Source organism: Aptenodytes patagonicus, chromosome 5 (assembly GCF_965638725.1).
Source record: "Aptenodytes patagonicus chromosome 5, bAptPat1.pri.cur, whole genome shotgun sequence".
In the NCBI taxonomy this organism is placed as follows: Eukaryota; Metazoa; Chordata; class Aves; order Sphenisciformes; family Spheniscidae; genus Aptenodytes; species Aptenodytes patagonicus.
The window spans coordinates 56,136,826-56,162,349 of NC_134953.1; the positions used below are offsets into that span (position 1 = coordinate 56,136,826).

At 38.4% G+C, this 25,524-nt stretch overlaps 1 protein-coding gene across 4 annotated transcripts in view; it reads right to left on the reverse strand.

The window, feature by feature from the left end:
* The window catches only part of LOC143161198 (serine/threonine-protein kinase TNNI3K), a 101,244-nt gene that overhangs the window by 70,709 nt on the left and 5,011 nt on the right, over positions 1-25,524 (reverse strand). For all 4 annotated transcript variants that reach the window (XM_076339919.1, XM_076339915.1, XM_076339917.1 and 1 more), the window contains 5 exons: positions 23,969-24,054; positions 22,311-22,408; positions 18,694-18,804; positions 7,537-7,635; positions 5,922-6,060 (listed from right to left, as the gene is read on the reverse strand). In XM_076339919.1, the coding sequence (XP_076196034.1) occupies positions 5,922-6,060; positions 7,537-7,635; positions 18,694-18,804; positions 22,311-22,382 (421 nt within the window). In that variant the 5' untranslated portion in view covers positions 22,383-22,408; positions 23,969-24,054. The remainder of the gene's footprint in view (positions 1-5,921; positions 6,061-7,536; positions 7,636-18,693; positions 18,805-22,310; positions 22,409-23,968; positions 24,055-25,524) is intronic.

Here is a 25,524-nt window from a genome sequence, read left to right on the forward strand (position 1 = left end):
TAAGATACGTAGTTACTGCATGTAAGAAAGCAATCCACTGAGTTATTCCAAATGCATGGAACAATAGTTATTAATTACACATACTAGGAAGAAACGTACTTCATTGCTGCTCTTAGGAAAGGTAAATCCAGTTGGTTTTAAGGTTTATGTTAGCTTCCTTGAGTAGCAGGATCAAGGGTTGTTGATATAGTTATACAGTGACAAAAAAGAAAATTAAAAAAAATAGAGGAGACACAATAAGGATATATTTTTCACAGTCACTATTAAAATATAAATACATAAAAGGCAAGAACGGAAGAGGAGAATTCATTCAAACGTCTGGATTACCAGTGTTTTCATTTTGCTCAATGTCTCTTTTCACCTGCAAGGATGATTATGTATGCGCTTCACATACTTAAGAGGATGGGAGTATTCTCTGACAGAACATGAAACTATATAAAAGAATGAGCAAAACTGGAGACATAGTATATTATTGTTGGGTGGGAATGGTATTTGTCTCTGTTGGTTCACTATAATTTCACATGGGAAACAAACAATGTGTGATACAAAGGTCTTGTTCTATTTAAGAGATTCGCCCTTCCAGTGCTTTATGTCACAAAATCATGCATTGTGTATGTTGCGCACAACTTATAAAAATATATCCAATAAAAGCATTTTTTTCTAATTTTCTGAAGACCAATTCTTGTATCCTTCTACCTGCAAAAACAGTTGCTTTAAACAGCACACAACAGCGTAAGATTAAAAGCAAAAGAAAACTGAAACTCATTCATTCTAAATACCTCTCAAATAAGCATATGCACGAAGGACTTGAATTTGATGTGATTTCTTAAACTCCTGGCTGGCTCATATTCTCAGACACTTTGGGTGAAATAGTAGGGTTGTTGTAGAATAGACAATATTAGCAAGCAATAAGGAAATTTTAAAAAATTCATAGATTCAACTGTCTTTCAGTAAGACCAAGATTCTTTTTTGAAGATTTGGGTCCCAGTTCAGCAAAGCACTTGGAAACCTATGAGTAAGTGACCTGTTAGATCAAAATGTTGCTTCAGTTAGCATGCAGAAGCAGATTCACATTTCTGAAACTATCTAATCTAGACTGTTGTTATATTAGTAGAGCAAACACTAATGCTACACACTTTTTTCATGAACTTCTATCTAAAAATGGTTCTGTAATAGAGCAACATAAACCCAACAATTCTTGAGAATAGTTATTATCAAGTGAACAGTGTGAGACTATGGCTGCATGTGTACTAATAACGTAAATATGACTGGGAACATTCCTGGCATTGAGGCCAAGATCACAGAACTGCTGGTATCTACCAATAGTATCAAACTGTTTTCAGGGCAGTTGCATGCAGCCTGTCTACTGGGGAGTCGTCCTTGGAAGATCCTTGACCCACAGGCAGGAATTGTTTGACACTGCCAGTTATCCTGGACCACATCCATGTCAGGGATCCTTCTCTCTGTTTACAGGATAGGCAGTTGCATTCCGGCACCTGGGAACCTTCTTAGGCATGCTTGAAATGGGTATGGATATACCTTATACGTCTCTTTCTTTACCTATCTAGTAGGAAGCAAGGAAGAGATTGGACAAGGCTCTAGGCAGAGCTCTCCATTGGTGTAGAGACATATAAATACTGTTTTCATTATCCAAAAAAGGTCTTTATTCAGTTTTAAAAGCGAACATGTATTTCTGTGATTCTCAGTGTATTTCTTTCTATGTTTAAAGATAGGACAACCATAACTGGTTGATACTATAACTGAATTGACAAATCCAGCCTACTTTGTACAACATTTAGGTCTCAATTCAGTCTAGCACCAGATCTTTGAGACAGTTTACAAGAAATTAATAGACTACTAAGGAATAACTTGTCCATTAGTTTCCAAACTTGTACTAAGCAGGCTTTTAGGCACAACTTTGACAAACATCTCTCAGGAACAATTCTTTCCTATAGCTGAGCCTCCTTGGGACAAAGGGTAAACCACACACATTCTGAGGTTCTGTCTTCTTTTGATTTTCGGTGAGTATAAGGAACAATGAAAATTAAAATAAATCCCTGTTTTAAAACCTGCCTGAAGTAATGCTGAATGCTCACAGAAATGGACACTCCTTTAAAATGAGCTGAACTTATAACTTCACTGATGTCTAGTGACAGATAGTTCCAAAGATGAATTATGTTTCAGGCCAAAAAGAAGAAAAAAAAGGAATGACTGTAACTTATATTAAGCTTGTGGTCCGCAAATTTCATTAACTGCCCCCACTAACCTTCCTAGCAGTCTTGTATTAAAAGGAGCAAACTGTTTTATTTCTCTATTCTAAAATAATTCTTCACTTTATAGATTCATGTGACATGTTAGCCTTTATTTTTTATTATGATGCGGTACCAGACACAGATTCATTCTGAAGTGCAATAAATAAGAGAAGAATAAATGTCAAAGTTTTATAATAATAAATGTCAGCATTTTAGAATATGTACCCACAGAATGGCCTGAAGGACATCAGGGGTCTCAGGGCCATGAGCTTCTACAACACAACAAGGTGTAAGATGGAGCAAGGAAGGAAATGTCTATCTTCTCCTTTGTTTATGCAGTTGGAAATGATGTGAAATACTTGCAAGCCATTTCCTTTGCCTCTGGAAGGATATATAACTACAACATGGGATGATGGTTTTTGTTTTAATTGATAGCTTTTTGATTTCTAAATGAAACACGTCAGGTAAACTGGAATATTGTCTTAAAAAGGAGAATTTCAGAGTCAAAACAAAACAAAATCAAATCAAATCAAATCAAATCAAATCAAAATCAGTCAAAAACACTTTAGAAGAGAGTTATGGCAAAAAAATATATAACTGATTCAGAAATTACTAAAGAAAAGTACAGGAGAGTTCTTCAAATCGAGATTCTAAAGTATTTTTATATTAAATTGAGTATAGATAGTACAACTGTCATGGCAGTCAGAGACTAAAAATTCAGATTGCCTTACAAGTAAACAGTAAAAATAAGCAAATGCTAAGTTCTTTTCTGGAACAAAATGGAGAACTGTAGAAATTATTCTTAGGACTGAGACATTATGTAGGTAGAAAGTAACAGGTGAAACCATTTCAGCAAGTAAAAGGATGAAGAAAAGACAGTGCAAGTCTGTTTTAAAAAAATAAGGGAAATTTCCCAAGTCCCAGTGAGCGATATCTGTTTAATATTCAGAGAAGCATGACTGAGCGTGCATGGATTTTTAATATCAAACTCTGGCTTTAAATTTAATTTATTTGGCAGAGGTGACAGTGATTTTCAAAGATACTTGAAAAAAAAGCAGCTGCAACTCTAGGCAGCTCAGTAGTCCTGAAAGCAGACAAGTTTTATTAAAAGACCATAGGAGTTATAAGAAGAAAGAATACATTTTATATCACGTGGTCCCTGAAAGAAACCTCCAACACCACCAGTTTGAATAATAATAAAAAATAGCATTTAGCTTATGTGAAGCAAAGGAAATGCTTGTTTCCTGGCCACCAACTAGTTCTCTAGTGAACTGGTTTTCTTCAGTTGCCATGGCCCCAGAGCTGATCAACGAGTCAGTCAGGTTATGTTAAAAGAAACAGTTCAAGTTTATGACACCAATTACTGGTCTGCACAGAATACTGCCAAAATTTCTTCAGGTTATTTCACCAATTACTTTCATTCCTAGGCATTTAAGAGTTGTTCCTCCGCTGCTGTCTTTATACCAAGTTTCAAAGTGTGCTACTTTGTGAGGAAAAGACTTCCCGCTTCCAGTCTCCTTTTTCTTTTTCCAATGCTGAAGATATTGATTTTAAAGAAAAGAATCTGAAACGGTGCCCCAGATTCTTTTCCTTTTGGAATAAACTAACTAATAGTGAACCTCCCACTGCCTCGTTACAGTGAGTGAACATCTCTTCTTTTCCGCCTCTTTATTATAATTATATCAGTTCAGTGCACACACACCGAGACTGAAACATCAAGAGCTCACTATTGAAAAAATTACTTACAAATCTGAGATGCTGTTTCCCTCCACACTTTTTCTACTGCGCGAGTGGGATGTGTGTACTGTAGGCAAGACTCACAGACAATATGGGAAATTTATACTTTAAAATCTAGCAAAGAAGAGGAAATTGGGGAGAAACACAGTCTTTGTGCCACTAGCAGAGTAGGAACAGGGGTACGTGAATGCTGCTGCTTTTGGCACTACCGGGCATACCGTGCAAGGAAGAAGCCTCATGGGCTCTTGTCCCTGCTTTAACAATTGTTAAGGAATGACAGTGCTTTACAGAGTCAGCACCGAAGACTGTAGCCTTGAGAAAACAGAACTTGTGCAAAATGACCACTCGACTGTCCTCCCCTGAAGTCAACTAACAGGTGTCAGTGGGGCATTGGACCAGGCGAGATTAGGAAAGAACTGAGCCTGGCAATTTAACATGCTTTTCAAATGTGGCTATACAGCATCCCTTTTTAACCTTCCCCTATTATGCTCTATTGTTCTTAAGTCATGAATAGCTGTGTGCATAGACTGGAACCAGACATCAAATAGGATGCTAGATTGAGAAGCAGCAGCTGAAGAATTTTGGTAACTTCTTGTTCTTCCTATAACGTGCAGGATTCTTGTAGCACATGCTTTGTTTGTTTGTTTGTTTGTTTCTTGTTTTTCCAGTTCTGCTTTTCCAAGATCAAATTATGATATCCCTAGGCAAAATCCTAACCCCATTGAAATTAATGGAAGTTTTGCCATAGACTTCAAGGGGACCAAGATTTTACCTTGTATATTGTGGATATAAGTTAACAAGAGTAATGATGTAGTCCAAAAATGTATTAAAGAGCAGTACTTTTGCAAGTAATGTGCTGTTCCTTTTCAAAAAAATTTTCTTTCTCTTATTCTGGGGCTAAGAAATTAATTTTCAAATAATTTTAATGATGTTATTTATTATGTAAGAACCTCTGCATTAATATTCATAATATGCATAAAATTTGACCTCTAAGTTTTAGCATTTATAAGACTTTGTAGGATGTGGCCACAAGCGTGTATGCACATGCCTATGATGCAAGTGTCACAGCAATGGAAAAGTAAGGCTGGAGTGCGGTATGTTTTGTGCCTTCTACATTGCTGAAACAGCATAAGGAGAGGGAACAAAAGAGTGAGCATAAGAATTCAGCAGTACTACTAGTTGCATGCTAATATTAATTACAATGGAAAATATTTTAAATTGTGGCACATGCAAAATATACAGCACTGAACTGTAATGTTACAGTCTTACTGGCATCAGCGTGAGATCACCTGTAAAAAGACTGCACAGATTCCTAACTTTCACAGAATACCAAAAGCATGCTAATAGACTTTTGTATCTGTCCAACCCATTACGTCTCTCACACACACACTTTCTCTCATAGAAAATGTCCCACAACGAAGCGTATGAAGCTTGTGTAGCATAATACAGCATGCGCTAAAAAGATTCCATTTTCTGTGGAATTGTTTGTGAACCATTTGCAATTTCTCATCTGAATTATTTTAAATTACTTGCTGTACAATTTTGACTTAAAATCCTTCATCTGTATCTCATTCACTAGGAGTTCACTTTGCACTGAAGACATTTTCAGTGGAGATGCATACCACACGGCTGTGTGTTCTCTGATCGGATGAGTGTCTCAATAGTAAGCTACCTCTGTATATTAATCTTGTTTTGTGCTGCTGGTTTTCACCTCTGACTTATTAATGGAAACAGAATGCACGTGAGATGACAAACCAAGCATACTTAATAAGTGAAGAAAACTCCCCAACTGCTATTTTTTTGTTTCAGTTGCCCCAAAATGATACACAACACACACAGACCACGTGCTAGGAAACTAAATTCAAGATTAAAGGCCTGACTCTGTCTATAAAATACAATGTTAAAGCTGATTTTTCAAATATCTTTTCTTACCATCAGCTTTGCTTCCTTCTTCCATCAAGAGCTTCATAATATTGAGAAAGCCTTTGGCAGAAGCCAAATGGAGAGGCCTGTCTCCAACTTCACCACTTGCATTCACATCAGCTCCAAACTTTAGTAAGAGGTGTGTTACCTAAATATTTCATCAAGGCTAATTAAAATATCACATGAAAATAGATCTTTTGACAAAATCAGGTAGAATATTGCATTGGCTAATATTATAGGTGGGCATCTCTTGAGAGTTTAAACATGGAGAGGAGATTCAATAGAAAACTCATTTTTAAGTTACATATCTATAAAAATATTAAAATTCCCAAAAGCAAGTGCTCATTCATTCTCTAAAATGTTATGTATGGTAAAGGGCTAGACACAAGACACATGTATTTGTTTAACTGACCAGTCAGCATAATAAAACAAACGCCTCAAAGCCCACAGATGTCAGAGCCTTAGCTTCCTTTCTGATCAGTGCCTCTTGTCACAAGAGCACCATATGAGCTTTTAGCATAATTTCACAAGACTGTGACTATTTGTTCAGAAGTAGCTTATGGCAAACAAGCAAACTAATCTCTCAGCCCAACATGCAAGGATTTTCTCAATGTTACTGGACGATGAGGTGCATATATATGAAAAGAAGGATCTCAGGAAGACATCCAGGGTTCACGCCCTTGCTGCCACTCAGCCACAGAAGTAGAGCATTTTCAATCATGTGTGCATCTGGACTCTGTTCTTTCAAAAGCTTTTCTTACAACTCCTCAATGCACTCAAAGTAATACGTCACTGAAATGAAAAATGCACTCTACCTAGAGGTCATCCTTTGAAACTTGAAAATATCCCAGAATACATGCTTTTAGCCAAAGAAAGGTATAGGGAATGACTTGCATAAGCCAAAATAGACCCATTATTACATTTCAAATAAAAGGGCTATTCAGGGCAGACGACCGGACTGCTAGATTAACCATATGTCAATTATACTTTAGTAAAAGAAAGAGAATTGGGAGGTTCAATGCCAGCTTTGGTTAGAACTTCAGATTAAGTCTGTGATCTGTGTGAATGAAGCAAGCACAGTTGGACTTGTCACGTGCACAGGACCTCGTGGAAAATCCTGTTCTCTAAATGATCATTTTTTCTGTTAACTTAAAAGTGGCCACAATTTAGTTTGTGAATTCCAAGGAAAACCAATAGAATTGCCATTTAATTATTACTGGGAAGTGGTGTTCACTTCCTTGGAGAGGCTTACGATAGTACACTCACATTCCTTATGCACTCTCTGAAATGTGGGATGAATAAGCATCAATTGAAATATGCCTCTGGGTCCAAGTCTGTTTATAGGTTATAAAAGCTAGCTAGTCAATCATTTGTTTCAAGAGGTCTAGAAGGGAAGATACCAATTTTTGCTGGGGCCTAGCACAGAGGATTAAAGTGTAGAAATTTCCTGTTGATACTCAGACTCTTAGAGCAACTAGAGATTGACTTAGAATTGTAACTTCAGTATGTGAGGCCTTTTCATGGTAAGACCCTCTGGAATGTAAAGCAAAAATATCTAACACTAAACCTATAGTTGCCTCGGTGTTCCACTTCTCAGCTTTCTGAAATTCCCCCATTTAGTTACCTGTTCATGGCCATAATATGCAGCAATATGCAATGGGGTGAAAAAAACTGCGTCCTGAACATTCACATAAGCTCCATGCTGCAAAAGAATATCAACAGCCTAGAAGGAAACAAACAGAAAAAACCTTACATCACCACTTTAGAAAAAACCAAAAAGCCCCAAACAAGCAAGATAGAAAGGTGAACAACTGCGTACAACATGTAAAAGCGATTAACTTACAGTACTTTAACTGAACACTGAATGTCACTGATGCTCTATAAATAAGCCTGAAAATGTGTTTCCCAGTACAAAGACTGATTTATGAAGTAGAGACACAGAAATGATGACTGGAGTTTCTCAGAATAACCTTTAATTTTCTTTTATCCATTATGAACAAAGAGCAGTAAACATCTCAGAGTTTTTAGAAGTAAAAAAAAAAACACCAAAAAGAAAGATCCTTTTAAACGTAAATGTGTGAAGGTAAATCCTCAAGCATAATTCCCTTAGTGTGTAAAGATTTCTTTGTATTTTAGAAGATAATAGCCCTTTGGCTTCAATAAATAACCCTAAGTGTTTTCTTTCAAATTTCCACTTTTTGGTCTTTCAGGAGGCCAATGTTATCCTGGACAGCTATGAATTATCAAACATTGGCTTTCTGAATAACTGTCAAAATAGAAGTCTGAATGAAACCACCTTGGATTATATATTGAAACCTAAGGGCTGCTAATTTTTTTGAAGCACAAGGGAGTCTTTATGCACGCTAAGGGGCTTGTGCCATGGATTATTTGAGCAGTTCTACAAATAATTTTGATGAATGTTAATTTTTGAGTCTAATGATGATCGAAGATGCTGGACTGTGAATCACCCACAGTACAGTGAGCAACTGGGAAACACCTCCCTGGCAATTGGAAGAAATGACAAAGAAGGGGAAATGGCCAGCTTCTATGCTATACTATTTATACCTGTACCTCCCCATTGAGACTTCCACCGATGATGCCAATTAATGCTAGCTGCGATGATGCACATTTCTGTCAACGGTTATCTAAGCTGAGACCACCAAATCATTTCACACATGCAGCAATGGGGCCAATAATTTAAATCCCTGTCATTCTCAAGTACTCAGAGAGTGAAACCTGTTACCAAGCAGCATTAGTATACAGGGATTATTTCTTTACACAATTTAAATTGAAATACATTTTTTCCGTGGGACTGACAATACATTTTCTGCGTAAGGTCCATTCCCTGACATATTCAAGTGTGTCTATTTCCCATTAGTTTTAACCATTTCACTATGGTATCAGCTGTAAGCCTCCCCTGGAAGCAGCATTGCAGGGCCATTTCTGTCTCTTCAGAATCCAAGGGCTTCAACAAGTCCAGCACATTATAGGAGGCACCTAAGTAAGTGTTGCAAGGACTAAGCCCTTCTATTGAAGAGAGGCTGGAGGAGGCGAGGATTGCTGTGTTCCTGTGGAATTATTCTTCAGCACCTCTCTGAGTACAAATGATGGGGAATGTTGGCCCTCTGTGTCTGATATTTTTTTCCAGAAGCTACAAGTATCCTGGGAGCATACTAGGCAGGGACAGAAGAAAGTCTGGTGTGAATGGGATAAGCAGTGAGCATCGCCTGTGAGTTAGATCACAAACAAGCCCCACAAACACTAATGTTTGTCTTTGGCTGCTGTGGTGGTGCTCCAGAGACACGTGAGTTCTCAGCATGTTGCAAGGGACAAGGTGGGAGCTGGCAGGAGTGAGAGTACTCCTGAATGAAGGCAAACCTGGGGATGAACAGCATCCCCAGCAGCCATAGCCAGACTCTGCGGATGACACAGAATCACATAACCATTGAGGTTGGAAGGGAGCTCTGGAGATTGTCCAGTCCAATGCCCCTACAGTGTCTCCTAGATCAGGTGTCTCAGGGTCATGTCCAGTCAGGTTTTGAATATTGTCCAGTCTCTAAGGATGGAGACTCCACAATCTCCCTGGAAACCTCTTCCAGTGTTTGAGTACCTTCATAGTAAAAAAGCCTTTTCTTCTGTTTAAATGGCATTTTAAATGGCATCCTGACACTGGGCACCTCTGAGAAGAGTCTGGCTCCCTCTTCTTTACTCCCCCCCTCAAGTATTTGTACACATTGATAAGATCCACCCCCCACACACACCCCCTCCCGAGCTCCCTCTGCTCCAGGCTGAACAATCCCAGCTCTGTCAGCTTCTCCTCTATGTCAGATGCTCCAATCCATGAACCACCTTCATAGTTCTTTGCTGGACTCACTCCAGTACATCTGTGTCTCTCTTCTCTGGGAGCCTAGCACTGGACACAGTACTCCAGGGTGTTGCCTCACCAGTACTGAACAGAGGGGAATAATCACCTCCCTCAACCTGCTGGCAGCACTATTCCTAATGCAGCCCAGGATGTCTTTTACTGAAAGGGCACATTGTTAGTTCACATTCAACTTGTTGTCGACCAGGACTCCTAGGTCCATTTCTGCAAAGCTGCCTTCCAGCTGGTCAGCCCCCAGGGAAAGTAAAGTCCACATTTGAAAGAAATGGAGACAATGAATCATAGAATGATTTAGGTTGGAAGGGTCTTCTGGAGGTGTTTAGTCCACCCTTTTGATCAAAGCAAGGACTAATTTCAAAGATCAGGTGGCTCAGGGCCTTGTCCAGTTGAATTTTGATTATTTCCCAGGATGGAGGTTCTGCATCCTCTCTAGAAAGCTTTCAGTGCTGCACCACTCTCATTGTGATCCCCCCACCCAGAATTTCCCTTGCTAAATCTCATGTGCGTTGACATCCTTTTGCTGTGCATCCTTTTGCTATGGATCTTGAAGAAGAGTTTGATTCCATAAAAAAAATCTTATGAAAGAACCCTGAGATCTTTAGAGAAGCTGCCTACCCTTATATCAGCTGAAGAACAGCTCAGTAACAGCCTTAACACATGCATTTACTGGGAGAGTGTTAATGTGTTCAAGTAGTAACTAAAGAACATGCTCAGTTACTGGTTGGTTAATACAACCAACTCCCTCCGTTGTGCATCCCATGTCCAGACAATTTTCAGTGTACTAGTAGCTTGGTGGACCAGAGGTGAAGAACACAGAGCCAGTTACCCTGCGATTTAATGGCTTGGTGACTTTTGAGTGATTCATCTTAGACATTTTTTCAGCAAACTACTATCATAAAACTGAAGTTGTAGCTGTTGGCTCTGAAAAGAGATGTTTGGACCTGTAGCTTTTACAAGAATATGGTTGAAACTTCTTTGGATCAGTTTGGTTTTAATTTAGGCATGCAACTGTGAGGCTATAACATACTCAGGGCTGTGACCACAACTCAGATTCTCCTTAATCTCTTTGGAAGCTGGAATTCAAAATGAAGATTCATCTACAAGCTTCAAGGTGTATCTTCAAGGTGAAGAAACTCTGTTGAGTAATGTGGATCCAGCTCTGATGATAAACTTAAAACTAGATGAATTTTGACACATTTCTCCAGGCTGTAGAAATGGCAACCATGCTAGCTACTTTGTGATCTCCTGATAAAAAGAATTCTGTGAGTCATATTAAGCAAACTCCACTCAAGTGTAAATGATGAGAGGGGTACAGAGACAATCTTGATAGTTTCACAGACAAGCTACCTTTCTAAGAAAGAAGAATGGAATCTTAGAAAACACTGAAAGTTGTCACAGGCATTACAAGTAGGTGGGTATGCTGGAATGATGTGCAAGGATAAAATTACTTCAGAAAGTAAGGGGAAAATTTCAGATGCAAAAAGAGCTTTACATTCTCATAGAAAGACCAAAAAAAGGCTTTTATCCTTAGGAGACAGACTATGACTAAAGGTGCAGCTCATAACATATGGGAAATTTTCAAGCTGCAGAGAAAGCAGCTCTTGCTGACTTCATTTAGTTTTGCAAGGGGTCAACAGAACTGAAAACTGCAATGGTCAGCTAAGGTCTGTAGTCATCATCACAGCCCAGAGGGAAGGGAAGGGGAGGGAAGGGAAGGGAAGGGAAGGGAAGGGAAGGGAAGGGAAGGGAAGGGAAGGGAAGGGAAGGGAAGGGAAGGGAGGGGAGGGGAGGGGAGGGGAGGGGAGGGGAGGGAAGGTAAGGGAAGGTAAGGGAAGGGAAGGGAAGGGAAGGGAAGGGAAGGGAAGGGAAGGGAAGGGAAGGGAAGGGAAGGGAAGGGAAGGGAAGGGAAGGGAAGGGAAGGGAAGGGAAGGGAGGGGAGGGGAGGGGAGGGGAGGGGAGGGGAGGGGAGGGGAAGGGAAGGGAAGGGAAGGGAAGGGAAGGGAAGGGAAGGGAAGGGAAGGGAAGGGAAGGGAAGGGAAGGGAAGGGAAGGGAAGGGAAGGGAAGGGAAGGGAAGGGAAGGGAAGGGAAGGGAAGGGAAGGGAAGGGAAGGGAAGGGAAGGGAAGGGAAGGGAAGGGAAGGGAAGGGAAGGGAAGGGAAGGGAAGGGAAGGGAAGGGAAGGGAAGGGAGAGAGGAGAGATCTTTAACCTCTCAGTGGCTCAATGTGACTGGGTACAGTCAGCACAGGTTTACCAAGAGTAAGTCTTGCCTGACCAACCTGATTGTCCTCTATGATAAAATGACTGGATTTTTGGGTGAAGGGAGAACAGTGAATGCCATTTACTTTGACTTCAGCATGGTTTTCAACACTGTTTCCCAAATATGCTTGTAGCAAAGCTGAGATCTTATGGTCTGGATGGGTGCAAAATTAGGTGTGTGAAAAAACGGTTAGATGATGGGGCTTGGAGGGTAGCAGTTAAAAAGTTGTACTCTGCCTCGAGGCTAATATCAAATTGTGTACTACAGGGGTCTATACTGGGACCTGTCCTGTTTAATACCTTTAGCAATGGTCCTGGAGGCAGCAATGGAGGGTACTCTCGTCATGTTGGTAGAGGACATCACATTATGTCCTCAGTACACTTGAGGGTGGGGCTGCCATCCAGAGGGACCCAGACAGGCTGGAGGAATGGACCAACATGACCCATACGAAGTTCAACAACGACAAACACAAAATCCTCTATTGCGACAGCACAGGCTGTGGACTGCCTGGCTGTGGAGCAGCTCTGCTGGAAAGGACCTCGGGACCCTGGTGGACAGCAGGCTGAACTTGAGCCAGCTGGACGGTCTGGCCGCAAAGGTGTCTGGCAGCTTCCTGGGCTGGGTTCACAGTGGCACAGCCCAGAGAATGAGTGAAACAACTGCTCCCCTTCTCCTCGCATAACCAATTTTTAATTCAAAATGATACTTCGAATACTTTGAACAATACTCTTACTTTGTAATTTTTCTTAAAATTCTCTTATGAAAGGTTTATTCAGAAGCTTTTTGAACATTCAAGTCAATTATGTTCACTTCAAAGACAATTAATTAAGCTGCTCTGAAGGTTAGAAGGAGTCAACAAAATAAAACATGAGAGACTACATAAGGACTTTGTCTTTTGGACAAGGGCAAGGGATGAGAAATCCTCTAAGAAAATAAAATCAATGATTATTGACTTTTTAGCAGGTAAAATTTAAATAAGAAGACAACTTCAACAGTTAAGGCCTTTGCACCAGTGCTAGCCTGTGTACAGACTTTCACTAAAATATCTAAAGAATCTATCATGATTTTCAGAGTTTCTTTATTAAATAAACTATTAAAATAAAAACACGATTAGTGGCAAGTATTTGCCTAATTCCCTCCAATTTAGCAAATGTAGATATGATCAGTCATGTCCTGCAAAGTGCCTTTGCATTAAATTCTTACAACTCCTAACTCTCCATGTATATGTAAGAATTTTAGAACAAAAGCTATCAGACTGAACTAAAAAACTGCTAAAGGGGGTTCTGAATGTTTTAAATACAACTTGCTGATGAATGTACAATTAATTGTCTTTCTTAGGAAAAAGTCTACTGGAATATTTAATATGTGCTTTTCTGTAAGACACGAGGACAGACATCAGACCAGCAGTAAGCTTTTGCAGGTTCTTTTATCTTAGCTGTTCCAATCAGATGAAACACAGGTCACAGATAAATCACTAATGAAAGATGCAGGTACTGGTTCCTTGAAATGTAAACAGGATGGTTTTTGCTACAGGCTAGCCAAAGAATGCAATTTTTTTTATATTTTGCCGATATTGGTAGGTGCTAGACACAGAATAGTTTAAATGTTTTTGTGCAATATTACTATAAGGTAACTGTTCTGGGCAAAGAGATCACTGTGAATTTAACATAGTTTTAAAATGTTGCATTTACTTTGACTTCTTCCAGCTTAAAAATGGGTCACACACAAATTTTCTGCCCAGGACTTTCTTGGGAAGAAAGCACAGCTGGAGAAAAGTATTGTCAAAGTTTGTCACTGTTTTCAGACAAGTTCACATCATCAGGTTAATGTAAGCTCCTTTACTGAGCCACAACTCAATGTTTTTTCTCTTGTGTTTGCCAAACACCTCGTGCTCTCATTTGTGGGCTGTAAAAAGCTTCCTTCACTTCATTCAGTCTGGACAGTTTGTTGGTAGCTATTAAAAATAGCTACTGAATTCAAAACTCGTGAGCTCCAGTCCTCTTTGTCACTGGTCGGATTCTCAGACAGGCAAATTCGTAGAATCTTTGATTGCCCATTATCTTGCAGCTTGTGTAGTCACGTATATTGATGCCGTGTGAATACCATTTCTGCATTCCTAGTTCTAGAATGATTCTGAAAAGGTCTGAAAAATTAGTGTCAGATAAAACAAAGGGCTGGGAAGATGCAGCATTAGCATAAAATGCAGGGAATGGAAGAAGAAAATGGGGACTTTGTGAACCATTTAAATAGGCTCAAATAAATTTAGTTTTTCAAGGTTTCTTAAATCATTTGAATGTACTCCTATTACTAGCAAAATTCCAGTGAAGACAGGAGGTGACAAACATGCTGATGTAACATATGATTTGTAAATGAAAAGGGATTTATTACTGTAGAAAATCTGTAAGATGGGACTAACTCCCTTTTCCCCAACAGGTCCTTGTCACAAACACATTCACACTTTAGATTCTCAGGTTTGCAGGTTGCAAAAATTAAGTAGCACTGGTTCACCGTGCCTGTAACCCTCAGTCCCGTTCACACATCTGTAGGTATTGTAATCTCCGAATGACAACTTTAATTTACAAAATGAAATAGGCAATGATACTGGTTTTCCAACGTGGTAATACTGGACAACACATAAATGTGTATGAGGCACATGCATTATTAATTTAGCAATGACCTCCCTGGGCTGGAAACATTTAATATTTTCAAAATAGCAGACAATGAGAAATTTATTAAACTTATTTGGTGATGTTTCTAATACGGTCATCAGCTTATTTTATAATTTTTCATTAATTTTTCATTCTTCCCATTGAGAACTGCAATTTCCATTAATACATAAAATAAGCAAACAGCATAGTTTTGGTGAAGTAAAATACGTCACTAAATCACAGAGCAGATGAAATATTTATACACCACACTGGCTCAAATGAGTTGGAACATCCCATTGATGCTGATGGCCTTCAGTATCCTAATTTCAGAGAACTGATCACTCTAGTGGTTTCAGGTGTGGTGATGGAGCAAAAGCCACAGACTGACTCTTCAGGGAAATGGGGAGCAAAGCAATTTTTCCCCCAGTTGTCTCTATCTTTCTCTTAAATACAGTTGGTCCTCTTCTGTAGTAAAAGACTGTGTTGCATGGATTGATGTGTATACCTCTGTTATTTATTTATTTAATGGTATAAACAATTATTTATAAATAAATAATTATTTATCTTATTGGAATTAGGAAGATGACCAAAAATCTATTTGCTTTTTCTTAAATTTATTCTTTTTTTTAGGGGGGTGAAAAAATTATTCCATATTTCCATGAATTTCCATGAAATTGTAGACAAAATAAGCTATTTAATCTAGCAGAGGATATTCTCAGTTGACTGAAAATTTCAAAGCTATAAAAAGAAGGAAAGAAAAAGCCTTCACTTGGACTATAAATCTTCAGTCCCCAGACCAGCAGGTGAACCAAATGAGTTATATAGACTCCCACTCCATTATGGAGAATACTTCTGATAAAGATCTGATCATTCCCAAGGAAGAAATAAGGGGCTTTTCAAAACCACTCATAATAAGTTATTTCTTATCCTTGTCGGATGCTGAGCACCCTTATTTTTCAATAACCTCAGTAGGCGCTAAAGACACGAGACAAATAGCAGACCTTCCTTTGACATTTGCAGGACAAGGCCCAGACATTTTAAAAATTCCTTGAAACCCCAATGCAGAGAAGAGTACTTTGTATTTCCCACTGAGGAAATATTAAATACATACTCCATAAAAGTGAAAAAGATCATTAAAGAGTTAAGACTCTGGTTAATATCTCCATTATAATTCTTGCACAGGACAATTGGATATGGTGGTTCCTTATCTGTTTTTTAGTAATAGGATTCACAAGGAAGGATGTCCATTAAGCTAATAAAAAGAGCTCTATGTGTACTTGAAGGGAATGTCACGATGCCCTGTGAGCTCAGGGATGTAATGCTACAATGCAAACACCTCCATCCCCGCTTGCTCTCAGCCTCGCTTGTGCGCAGACACACCGAGGAGCCTTGTTCTCCCACCTGGAGAGCTGACCTTCAAAATATAAATGGTTAGCTTGCCCTGCTAGCATGCTTCCTCACTCACTGGCATAAACAGATGCTACAGATTGATTTGTCCCCTGATCACTGTTGGAGTTGCTGACTGAAACACTGAAGGCTAACAGTTTTTTAATTGAGTTCCTTGGTGTGACCACCCATAAATTGTTTTAACCTTTTTCAGCTTAACCTTCTTCACACACAGACTCTCTAGGTAACGCAAGGTTGTCACCAACGGTGTCTTTATGCATTGTGTCTTTAACAAGAAGTGCAAACATACCTGTCAGATTCAAATCATTTTGGAACCAGTTTGGAGGCGGCAATGTAAAGCTAAATTCATCAGTATCCTCAGTTGCCCTTGATGGCCCACAAGCCTGGGAAAGGTCCCCAGCAGACAAAGTATACATGCACACACACACACACACATATACACACACACATATATATATATAAAAAAATATATATAGCCCTTAAGAGGGTGAAACAGCATAATGTATATTTCCATTAGAAATGGGGGGAACTTTTACATTGACACAGCCCCCTTGTGGGACTTACCATGTACTCATTACATTAACTAGCGCTAAAACTGTTGCTCCAGTAAATCTCTGCCTCCTTCACTCGCACAATTAGGCAGCCTTTTGCAGCCAAGCTATAGTAGAAAATTTACTGAGGGTATACAGTTCTTACTAGCGCTTGCAAAAGTGCTGGTATGCAAGCTGTTCAGAGCTGGATTTGCAAAGCGCGGCTTGTTTCTCCCAGTGACTACTTTACTGTTGGTACCATTATGTGCATCAGTGTCCATAGATTCCAAAGAACTTTGAGCCCTGTAATGACTACTGTGATTTTAGGTACTGTCTCTATCCGTGTCTACGTGTAGTTAACACACAAGATGAAATACTCAAAGTTATTAAGTGCAAAAATTTGCAAAGGGTGCCCGGTGTAGTTTTCAAAAGCTTCAAAGTAATTCGGATATGTAATTAACTTAATTGGAAATTAAAATCCTGACTGCAAATTCCAGTAGGGATCTATCAGCATCTTTGAAATTCTAAATAAAATAGAAAATCTGGCATATTGTTACTGACCCAGAGATCTGATAATTTCTTCAGACTAAACAGAAACAAGTCAAAGAAAATCTAAACTGTCTAAATGAAGAAGTATCACCTTCCCTCAGCTGAACTTCAGTGGCTAGCCCCATAGTTTCTCAGACCAGGTATTTAAATGTTGGCAGATTTCTTGAGATAGTACAGAAAATTTCTAAAGAGTTAGCACTTCCTGAACAAAACTGTCTGTTTGAAAAGAAATGTCTTTTCTCTCTTTCAATACATAACTATGTAACTATTTCTATATGCATATCCTTGCCATGTACATACATAGAGGTTCTTCTATTCTGTTGAAAACCGCACATGTTTTGTTCTAGTCATCCAGCCAAACTCTTATACTTGAAGTGAATTTATAAGTCTAAATGCACAACTAAATTCACAGCTTAAAGGCAAGTATTAATATAATCTATATTTCCTCCTTTGTACTTAGTTATTTTTTCTTGCATTTCTTGCTGATTATCTCTCTTTAAAGAATCCTAATGTTTCCGTCTCCATAAATTAGTCCAGCACTATGTATAAGTTAACACTTCTACTCAAGCAGAGGACAAAATCTTTGCTTGCTTAATGGACCCAAAGGAGATTAAGAAGTGAAGTACCTGAATTCATGAGTGCATTTACAGTCATAACCCCTTCATTACTAAGGTAATTTTGCACACCCAGTACTTTAAGAGATTAAAAAAATAAATAAATTACACTGAGTGAGCTGTTGCCAAGGTGACAGAAATGAGATGATGTGTGAAATGACTGAACTGAGGTGGTAAATGATAAGAAAACAGATTCATGACAGACAGCATGTCTAGAAAGGGAAAGGCCTAATTATAGGCATCTAGGGAATCTTATCCCTCTCTTCCTTCCTCTGCTCCCCATAGTGATAAGTCTCTAACCCATAGGAGACTTATCAATATGGATGTTTGAGATTCACGCTACAAATGACTTACCCTGACAACAGTTTTCTTTGTACTAATCCAAAGTATAAAATAGCTCTAAACTGAGAACCTCTGTCCCTCTCTGAAGCAAAAATCACAGAGCTGTGAAGCAGAGCCCGTGACACCTAGAAGAGGGAATAAAACTCTTTTGCTGTGCTTCCTTCACACTCAGAACGACAGTATTTGGAAGCCTCACTCCATATCCAGTTTCAGAAATCCTGACATGTATGAGTGAGTGTGTTTCTTCATGTATCTGTTCGTTAACACTTCTGATATTTAGAAAACAATGCCATTTATTGCCAAGACTTTAAAGACATTTATATAAAGGTAAGAGATGTACAAACAGATCTATGTCCTTTGTGCATGTTTGTTCAATGGAAAAATATATGCAGATATGATTTTCCCACAAGGTACAAAAAAATTAAATAAAATTTAGCGGTACTAAACCAATACTGAGTGTTGTTTTGAATGGCATCAATCTAAAATAAAATGACCTGCTAATATTAGCACTCACTTATATAATTCCCTGTACAGAAAAGAAGAAACATACCTTATGATGACCGGCGATTGTGGCAATGTGAAGGGCTGTCAAAGCTCCATACCCAACTTGCTGAATGTCAGCTCCACCATGCAGCAGTGCTGTTAACAGTTCTGCATTGTCCTAAAAGGTATGCATTTAAAACATGTTATCTCTGGGACACAGCTCTAACAATTACAGGGAGGGAGCCAAAGAGAGCTGTATATGTCTAGGCTTCCCTAGCTATTACGCTGCTGCATTTCAAGAAAAGAGACTAACCATGACCCCAGGAGCACAAGTGTGCAAGGAAAGGAGTGGTGGGAAGACTTGTCCCAGGCGCCAGAAGTCTCTCTTTTGCTATACTAAAGCCTGTATCTTTAAAAAACAGTCTCTGTTCTGATTTGATGATGTCTTTAAAGATCTCTTAGTCTCCAAGCCATTACTAAGTGCTCACACAAACTGTTTAAATGTCAAAACACTACAGTACCTAACACAGAAGAAGGGCGCCCGAGGAGTTCCAGGATAAATATATAGCATGTATGCCAAATTCTGAACCGTGAGCTTATTTTTCATATTGTTTCACTTCTTTCCTGTCATGCACACAACTTTTGCTATGACTTCTTCCAGGTATAACAGCAGCAATAGGCACTATCAAATGATAGTAATAAGAATAAACTTGAGAAACACATTAAGAGTCATAATTCCCAGGCAGTATGACTGTTAATAAATTCTCCTTTACAAATAGTGAAATTAAACACAGAGAAGTAAAATGATTTGTCTGGGGGCAATGGCAGAACTCGCAGGAGAAACTAGGCCATCTTTCTCACCATCACTTGTTCTAACTGCACCAACTAGAGCTATCATAATTTTCACTTCTTGGGGATCTGCCTTCCACCATCATCCAGACCAGAGGTGAGCCTTGTCCAATTTATTTTCATTGTTTCCTAAGAAGAAATGCACACAACACAGGGGCAAAAGAGATGCTAAAAGCTCCAAACTTCCTCATTGTTCTATACCTCTTCGAAGTAGACACTAAAAGAAGGGCAAGAATGAATCAATGCCAGAGAAGCAGCAGTTAAAATGTGTCTGTGAAAGCTTAACATTTGTTCATACTGAAATGGTTTTTCTATTTCCAGGAAATAATAGGAATTTCTCTTTGATAAGAATGGACAGATCACTTTTCCTGTCAAATAGTTTTAGATCAGGAAGCATGGTACTTGGTTGCATAATGGATTGGACATTATGCAGCCTGGGAAGACAGGATGAGTTTGAACTATCTAGAAATGTTCTGTTCTAATTAGTGACTCAGTCCAGTTTTCCTAGTTCTGTTTCACTGTTATGAAATGCCACAGAATATTCAGATTATAGATAAGAAGAAGTGAAGGGGTTTCACAAGAAGTTGCCCTGTCTCAACATACATTGCTTCATTGTTTCTGAGGTATCTCTGGGGTCCTTCATATTTTACTTAGAAAAGAACTATAATACAACAAAAGCTGTTGTTGGGTAAGTCATGGTAAATCTTAAAGTCTCAAAATGTCACTTAGGGGAGAAATGTTATATTGCATTTTATTTTAGATCCCAAAATTCTCAATAGTTTACTTATCTTTGTGCAACCTGAAAAAGATATTGGATATTGTATCACATCACTTGAGTGATTAAGTAAGTTGCTGATACAGTTTTTTGCCTAAGTGGATGCAAGAGGTATATCAACTTTACAGTGCAGGGAAAACAGACAAAACAAGATTTGATAGCAAAGTGAAACTATTCCCCAGTAATGAAAACACCCTAGAAATATGTTATAAAGGTCCTTTTAAACAAAGGAGTTTTTATCTTCAACTAAATTATTAATTGGAAACCATTCACTGAGATTGACATTAAAGAAAGGCAGAGAAATTCTTCCAAGGCAATTGGCTAATTATGCAACATTGTGCATGGGGGAAAGTTTCTTTTATGATTGCTGTAAACCATCACTTCATCCCATGATGTATAAGATTTGACTATTGTCATCACTTTACAGCTTGCATAGCTAATTGGTACCAGTGGTTGTAAAATTAAACTAACATAGGAATTCCAAGACATAATGCAATATACAGCAAGTGCGCATATTATAGTAACTGGGAGAGGAAGGTAGCTTACGGTGCAAATATACAGAGTTAAGCCATGGAGATGCAGAGCATAAGGCATCCATGGCATCCACAGCATATCGTAACTTTTAGGTATCCGGCTCCATCATTGAGTCTTCAGCCTATTTAATAACCACCCCTTTACACACCTGGGCCAAGTTCAGAGTTCCAGTGATGGGATTAACGAAATCCAGCATTTGGAGCAGGAAATTGGCTTAGCTTGTCCATAGCAAACATTGGAAGTAAGGGCGCGTCTTTCTTCCCAACTTCAGACAAAATTACAAAAGCTGCTGCTTGCATCTCTTCTTTCTTTCCACTCCTACCCGCCTCTACAACAGCTAAAACATTGCTACCTTGGCGGTTCAGTGTCTTCCTTGCACAAATAATACTGGTGACTGTATGCCATGTGTCCCAGGCAATACTGTCATTACTCAACCTATGTCAGGCTTTCCCTTCACTCTCACTCTTTTAATGACCCTCCCGTTCATTTCCATGGGAAAGCTGATTGCATGCTCACTCCAGGACAGCCATAGCTTACTGATTGGCAACATGAGTTTGAATTCTCTCCAAGAGAGGCTTTGGTCTTCTCTCTGGACAGATATTCTAATTATCAGATTATTACCTAATAGAAGGCAAACCATCTCCTCTTCCACAGGTCGGCTTTTGAAGGAGAATGACTGTGACTGTGATGATTCCTGCTGCATTTGGAATTGGGCATTTGGGTTAAAGATCATCTACCACATCTGTGTCCTCTTGTAACAGAGTGAGGAACACCACTTATGGATCAAGAGTGGCACACGGGTGCCAACCTACTTAACCTTCTGTCAGCTTTGAACATACAGCAAATCAGAATGGTATCTGCCATGCGAGCTTTGCAGAAGAAATAGAGGCTGTTACGACTTTGTGGCACCTACGGGACATATAAGGGTTGAACATTACAGTCTGGACTATAAACTCCTAAATTTGATCTGAGTTCCCTCTAAAAAGCTAAGTGCTATAGGGGCTAGCCTATACATGGATTAAGTTTCTAAGATGCTTCATCTCAAAATAAGAATCATAACAATTCTTTAGGAAAATGCTGTCTTTGTTCACTTTATTCCTTGCTATTGTTATTGTTGAGTCTTAAAAGATAAATATAATAGTGAAGAAAATTAATATTGAAACTGAATGTGGAACTTGAGGAGGAACAATGAAAAAGAAGCAAAAAAGAGAGAAATTGTAAAATAAAGTCCTTTGAGATTGTTTCTATTAATAGCTATAAAAATAAAAAGAACACTCTTCTATCTTGAGTTGCATTGCATGATTTAATCAATATTTCCAAAGCAATATCATATCCTTGTGGCTGATATTGCAAAAGCACATGCTGATTTCCTGTGCATGGGCTCTTTATAGGTCATTTTCCAATGCACCATAGATGTGAAATTTATATTTTCACCAGAAGTTGCAACTAGAGAGTTCAACTAGATAGTTCAGACTAAGCTGCTCAGTTCTGATTTCTTTTCATTAATTCTATTCAAAATAATTTACCTTATAAGCTGCCAAGTGCAGAGCTGTAAATCCATTTCTTGTTAATCTGGATGGGCGCAGTCCTTTTAGCATAAGAGTTCTAATATGTGATTTGTTACCTTTAGAAAGAAAATTGGAAAACAAAGTCTTTTACAGAAAATAGGATGCAGATGAAGTAAGAAACTTCTGTGTGAGTTTGAAAGCAAAGAGAAATAGGTAGCTCATCTGCCGACCTGAGGCAAGCCATAAAATATATCCTGTGAAACCTCAAAATGGAATTTGGCACCATACCCTTATCCACGGGGACAGTTGCAGATCTGGCCATGTACTGGCTCACTGTTTGTTCACACTTTAATAAGGATTTGTTAAGGATAGTTGACCTTCTAAAGAAGCAAACTCCTCTCTTAGCATCCAGACCATGCTGCAAAGAACTCCATAAACTAGCAGATGCTTCCAGAATCTCTGGTTTCTCAGACACTTAACTCCTTTGCCCTTTCAGAATGGAAGCACTGCTCTCCCTCTCTACTCGAAATTATTACAGGGACAGTCGCTTTGAGGGATGCTAATGAATGTCAGCATGGACAGGTAGCTTTACTCTTAGCTTTCTGATGCACAGTGATGATCTCAAAAAATGTATCTGCCTTCTGAATACTTACGACAGTAATCAAGGACAATGTCGGATCTTATAGCTTCTCTCCCTCCTTCAAGTATTCACATACCGTACCTAATTATTTAACAGTGTATGTTGTCTTAAACTTCCTCTCAGCAATCCCACCAATTGCTCTAATGTTACCAGGTACCGATGTCGTCTTTGGATATGATCTTGCACTTTCTGAAATTAAGAGTAAAGTTTTCAGCAGTGCAGGATCAGGTCCTCCTTCATGATAGCATCTAACTAAGATTGAGCAAATTGTTTATGCATGTTATTAGTAAGTACTTTGCAGAGCTGAAACCTTAGGGTAAAATTCTCTTTGCCTCCCTCAGCCAATTTTTGCTGAAAATTTTATAACAAGTGCAAAGTGTGTGCATGAACTAATGACTCACTATGTGGGTAACAGAGCAGCAATGTGGATCAGAGTGGAAAATTCCATCATTAGTATGTTTTTATGAACATCCCAGAAGACATCTTGTACTCTTTTCTTGCGTACTCTGATTTGCTATCTGCAAAAATCCTATCAGCTGATATTTTTCACTGAAGCATTTGAGTTATTTGTCTTTTAATCACCATGAAATAAAATACAGATATTTTCATTACACTAGAAAAATAGATGTTGTATGTATGGCAAAGTATTGCTAAAACTAGCTCCCTAGCCTGAAGTCTGTACCATGGACAGAATACAGAAATGTAGAGCAATACTAGATGAGTATGGATTGATTAACTAATGCATATAGCAAGTAATTTTGAATTAGTTGAACACCTGTAGTAAAACATGCTACATTATCAACCAAAACTTTTCTTGGACTGAAGAATCAGCTATAATGGGGTTCAGTGTACCTTGATTCAACCCCCTTGGCAACAGAGTTTAAAGTAATGTTTACGGATGCTTATCCAACTGTCAACAAGCACAACACAGAAAGAAATTCACTGAAAATATAATCTTCCTGACAGTTATTAGACAGAACAAATCGGTAGCCATGTAAATAGAATGTTTAAAGAACATCATATTTCAAATACATACCCCCACATATGCAACATAAATGAAGAAGAGAGAGCCCATTTTCTGTGCGGTAATTTAAATTGACTTTGCAGAAGGCTTCATCAGAGCTGAAAAAAGAGATTTTACAGATGATTACTGTTTTCATCTTTCAGCACAGTTTCTTTCATTTGGAAAACATTTAAAAAAGAAACCTCGATACAATTTTTTTTTTGAGACACAGGGCTAAATTTATACCAGTTTACACTCTGTAAATCTAGAAATACTTTACTGATATCAAGTGAGTAGTCCAGATTTATTGTTTTCTGAACAATCCTGCTATTCAGTCACAGTATATACATTCTAAATTCAGCTAAATTAGAGGGAAAAAGAGGAAAGACTCTTTAGAAATATAAATAATCCACACAAAACCAGTTTCTTTATTGATGTAATAATAACTAAGAAATATTTTAAAGATCTATGTATGATGAGCAGGACATGCACAGAACTAGAGGCAAACAAGTCAAGTCAAAAGAATAACCAGAAAAAGCCTTTCAGAAAGTAAGTTTATGTCCCCCAAATGAGATCATAGAAGCACTGTACAGCCAATACATGGAAACACTACAGAAGCACGTACACGGAAGAAAGGTAACCAAAGCTCAGACAAAAATTTGGCAATGATTAAAGGAAAAATGTTTCTAAAGCATTTTGAGGAATGAAGCAGTCTTTCTAAAAGTTACATTTCTGGCTGAGGATTTGCAGTTCTAATAGCGCACTAAGTCCTAAGAAGATCTGTGGGTGTCTGAGACCTGAGAGGACAGGACAGGAGGGGCTGGAGTGGGGCTGGGGAGCAGCCGTGCCAGGATGGGACTCTCACCTTTCCTCAAAACACCCATTACTGACAGTTATGTTAAGGCATCAGAAGGAACACGGACCCCGTAATGTTCAGCAGACTGGTATAATTTTATAGCACTGTTTTTCTGCTTTGGTTTATTGCACTGGAATGTGATATATTAAAACAGAACTTTAAAATAAGTTATAGATCCTCATTTTGACTTCCCATTAACTTGTATTTCTGGTTTTGATATAAACAATTAAAATATTACAGTTTGTACTCACATCCTACTAAGGAAAGGCATGTTTGCACTTAAAATTTTCAACAATTCTGACAACCAAATGTCACTTACATATTGTGATGCTGACAAAATGAAGCTCAATTTAGTGTTTAATTTTCTTCCACATTTTTGGTACGGTGTTAGATTTTCATATAGCTTAATGATTTCATGGCGCTCTCTAGGCCACACAAGGATGAAATGAATAATTAAAATGAAGTGATTATTATTAACACAGTTCTAACATAATAACTCTTAAATAGGATCCATATGAAGTCTGACTCATTGAAAAAGACATTCAACATTTGTATTCAATGCTCTGTTCTTTTTTAGCGAAAAAAAAAGAACATACATTAAAATGTTACAACCTATGCAATTTTATAATTCATTAATTTCCATTCTCCTTTTCCTGTCATACACCACCTGTCAAAGCTCAAAAATAAAGTACTTCATAAAATAAAGCTAGAAAAGCTGGCAGTAAAGGGAATG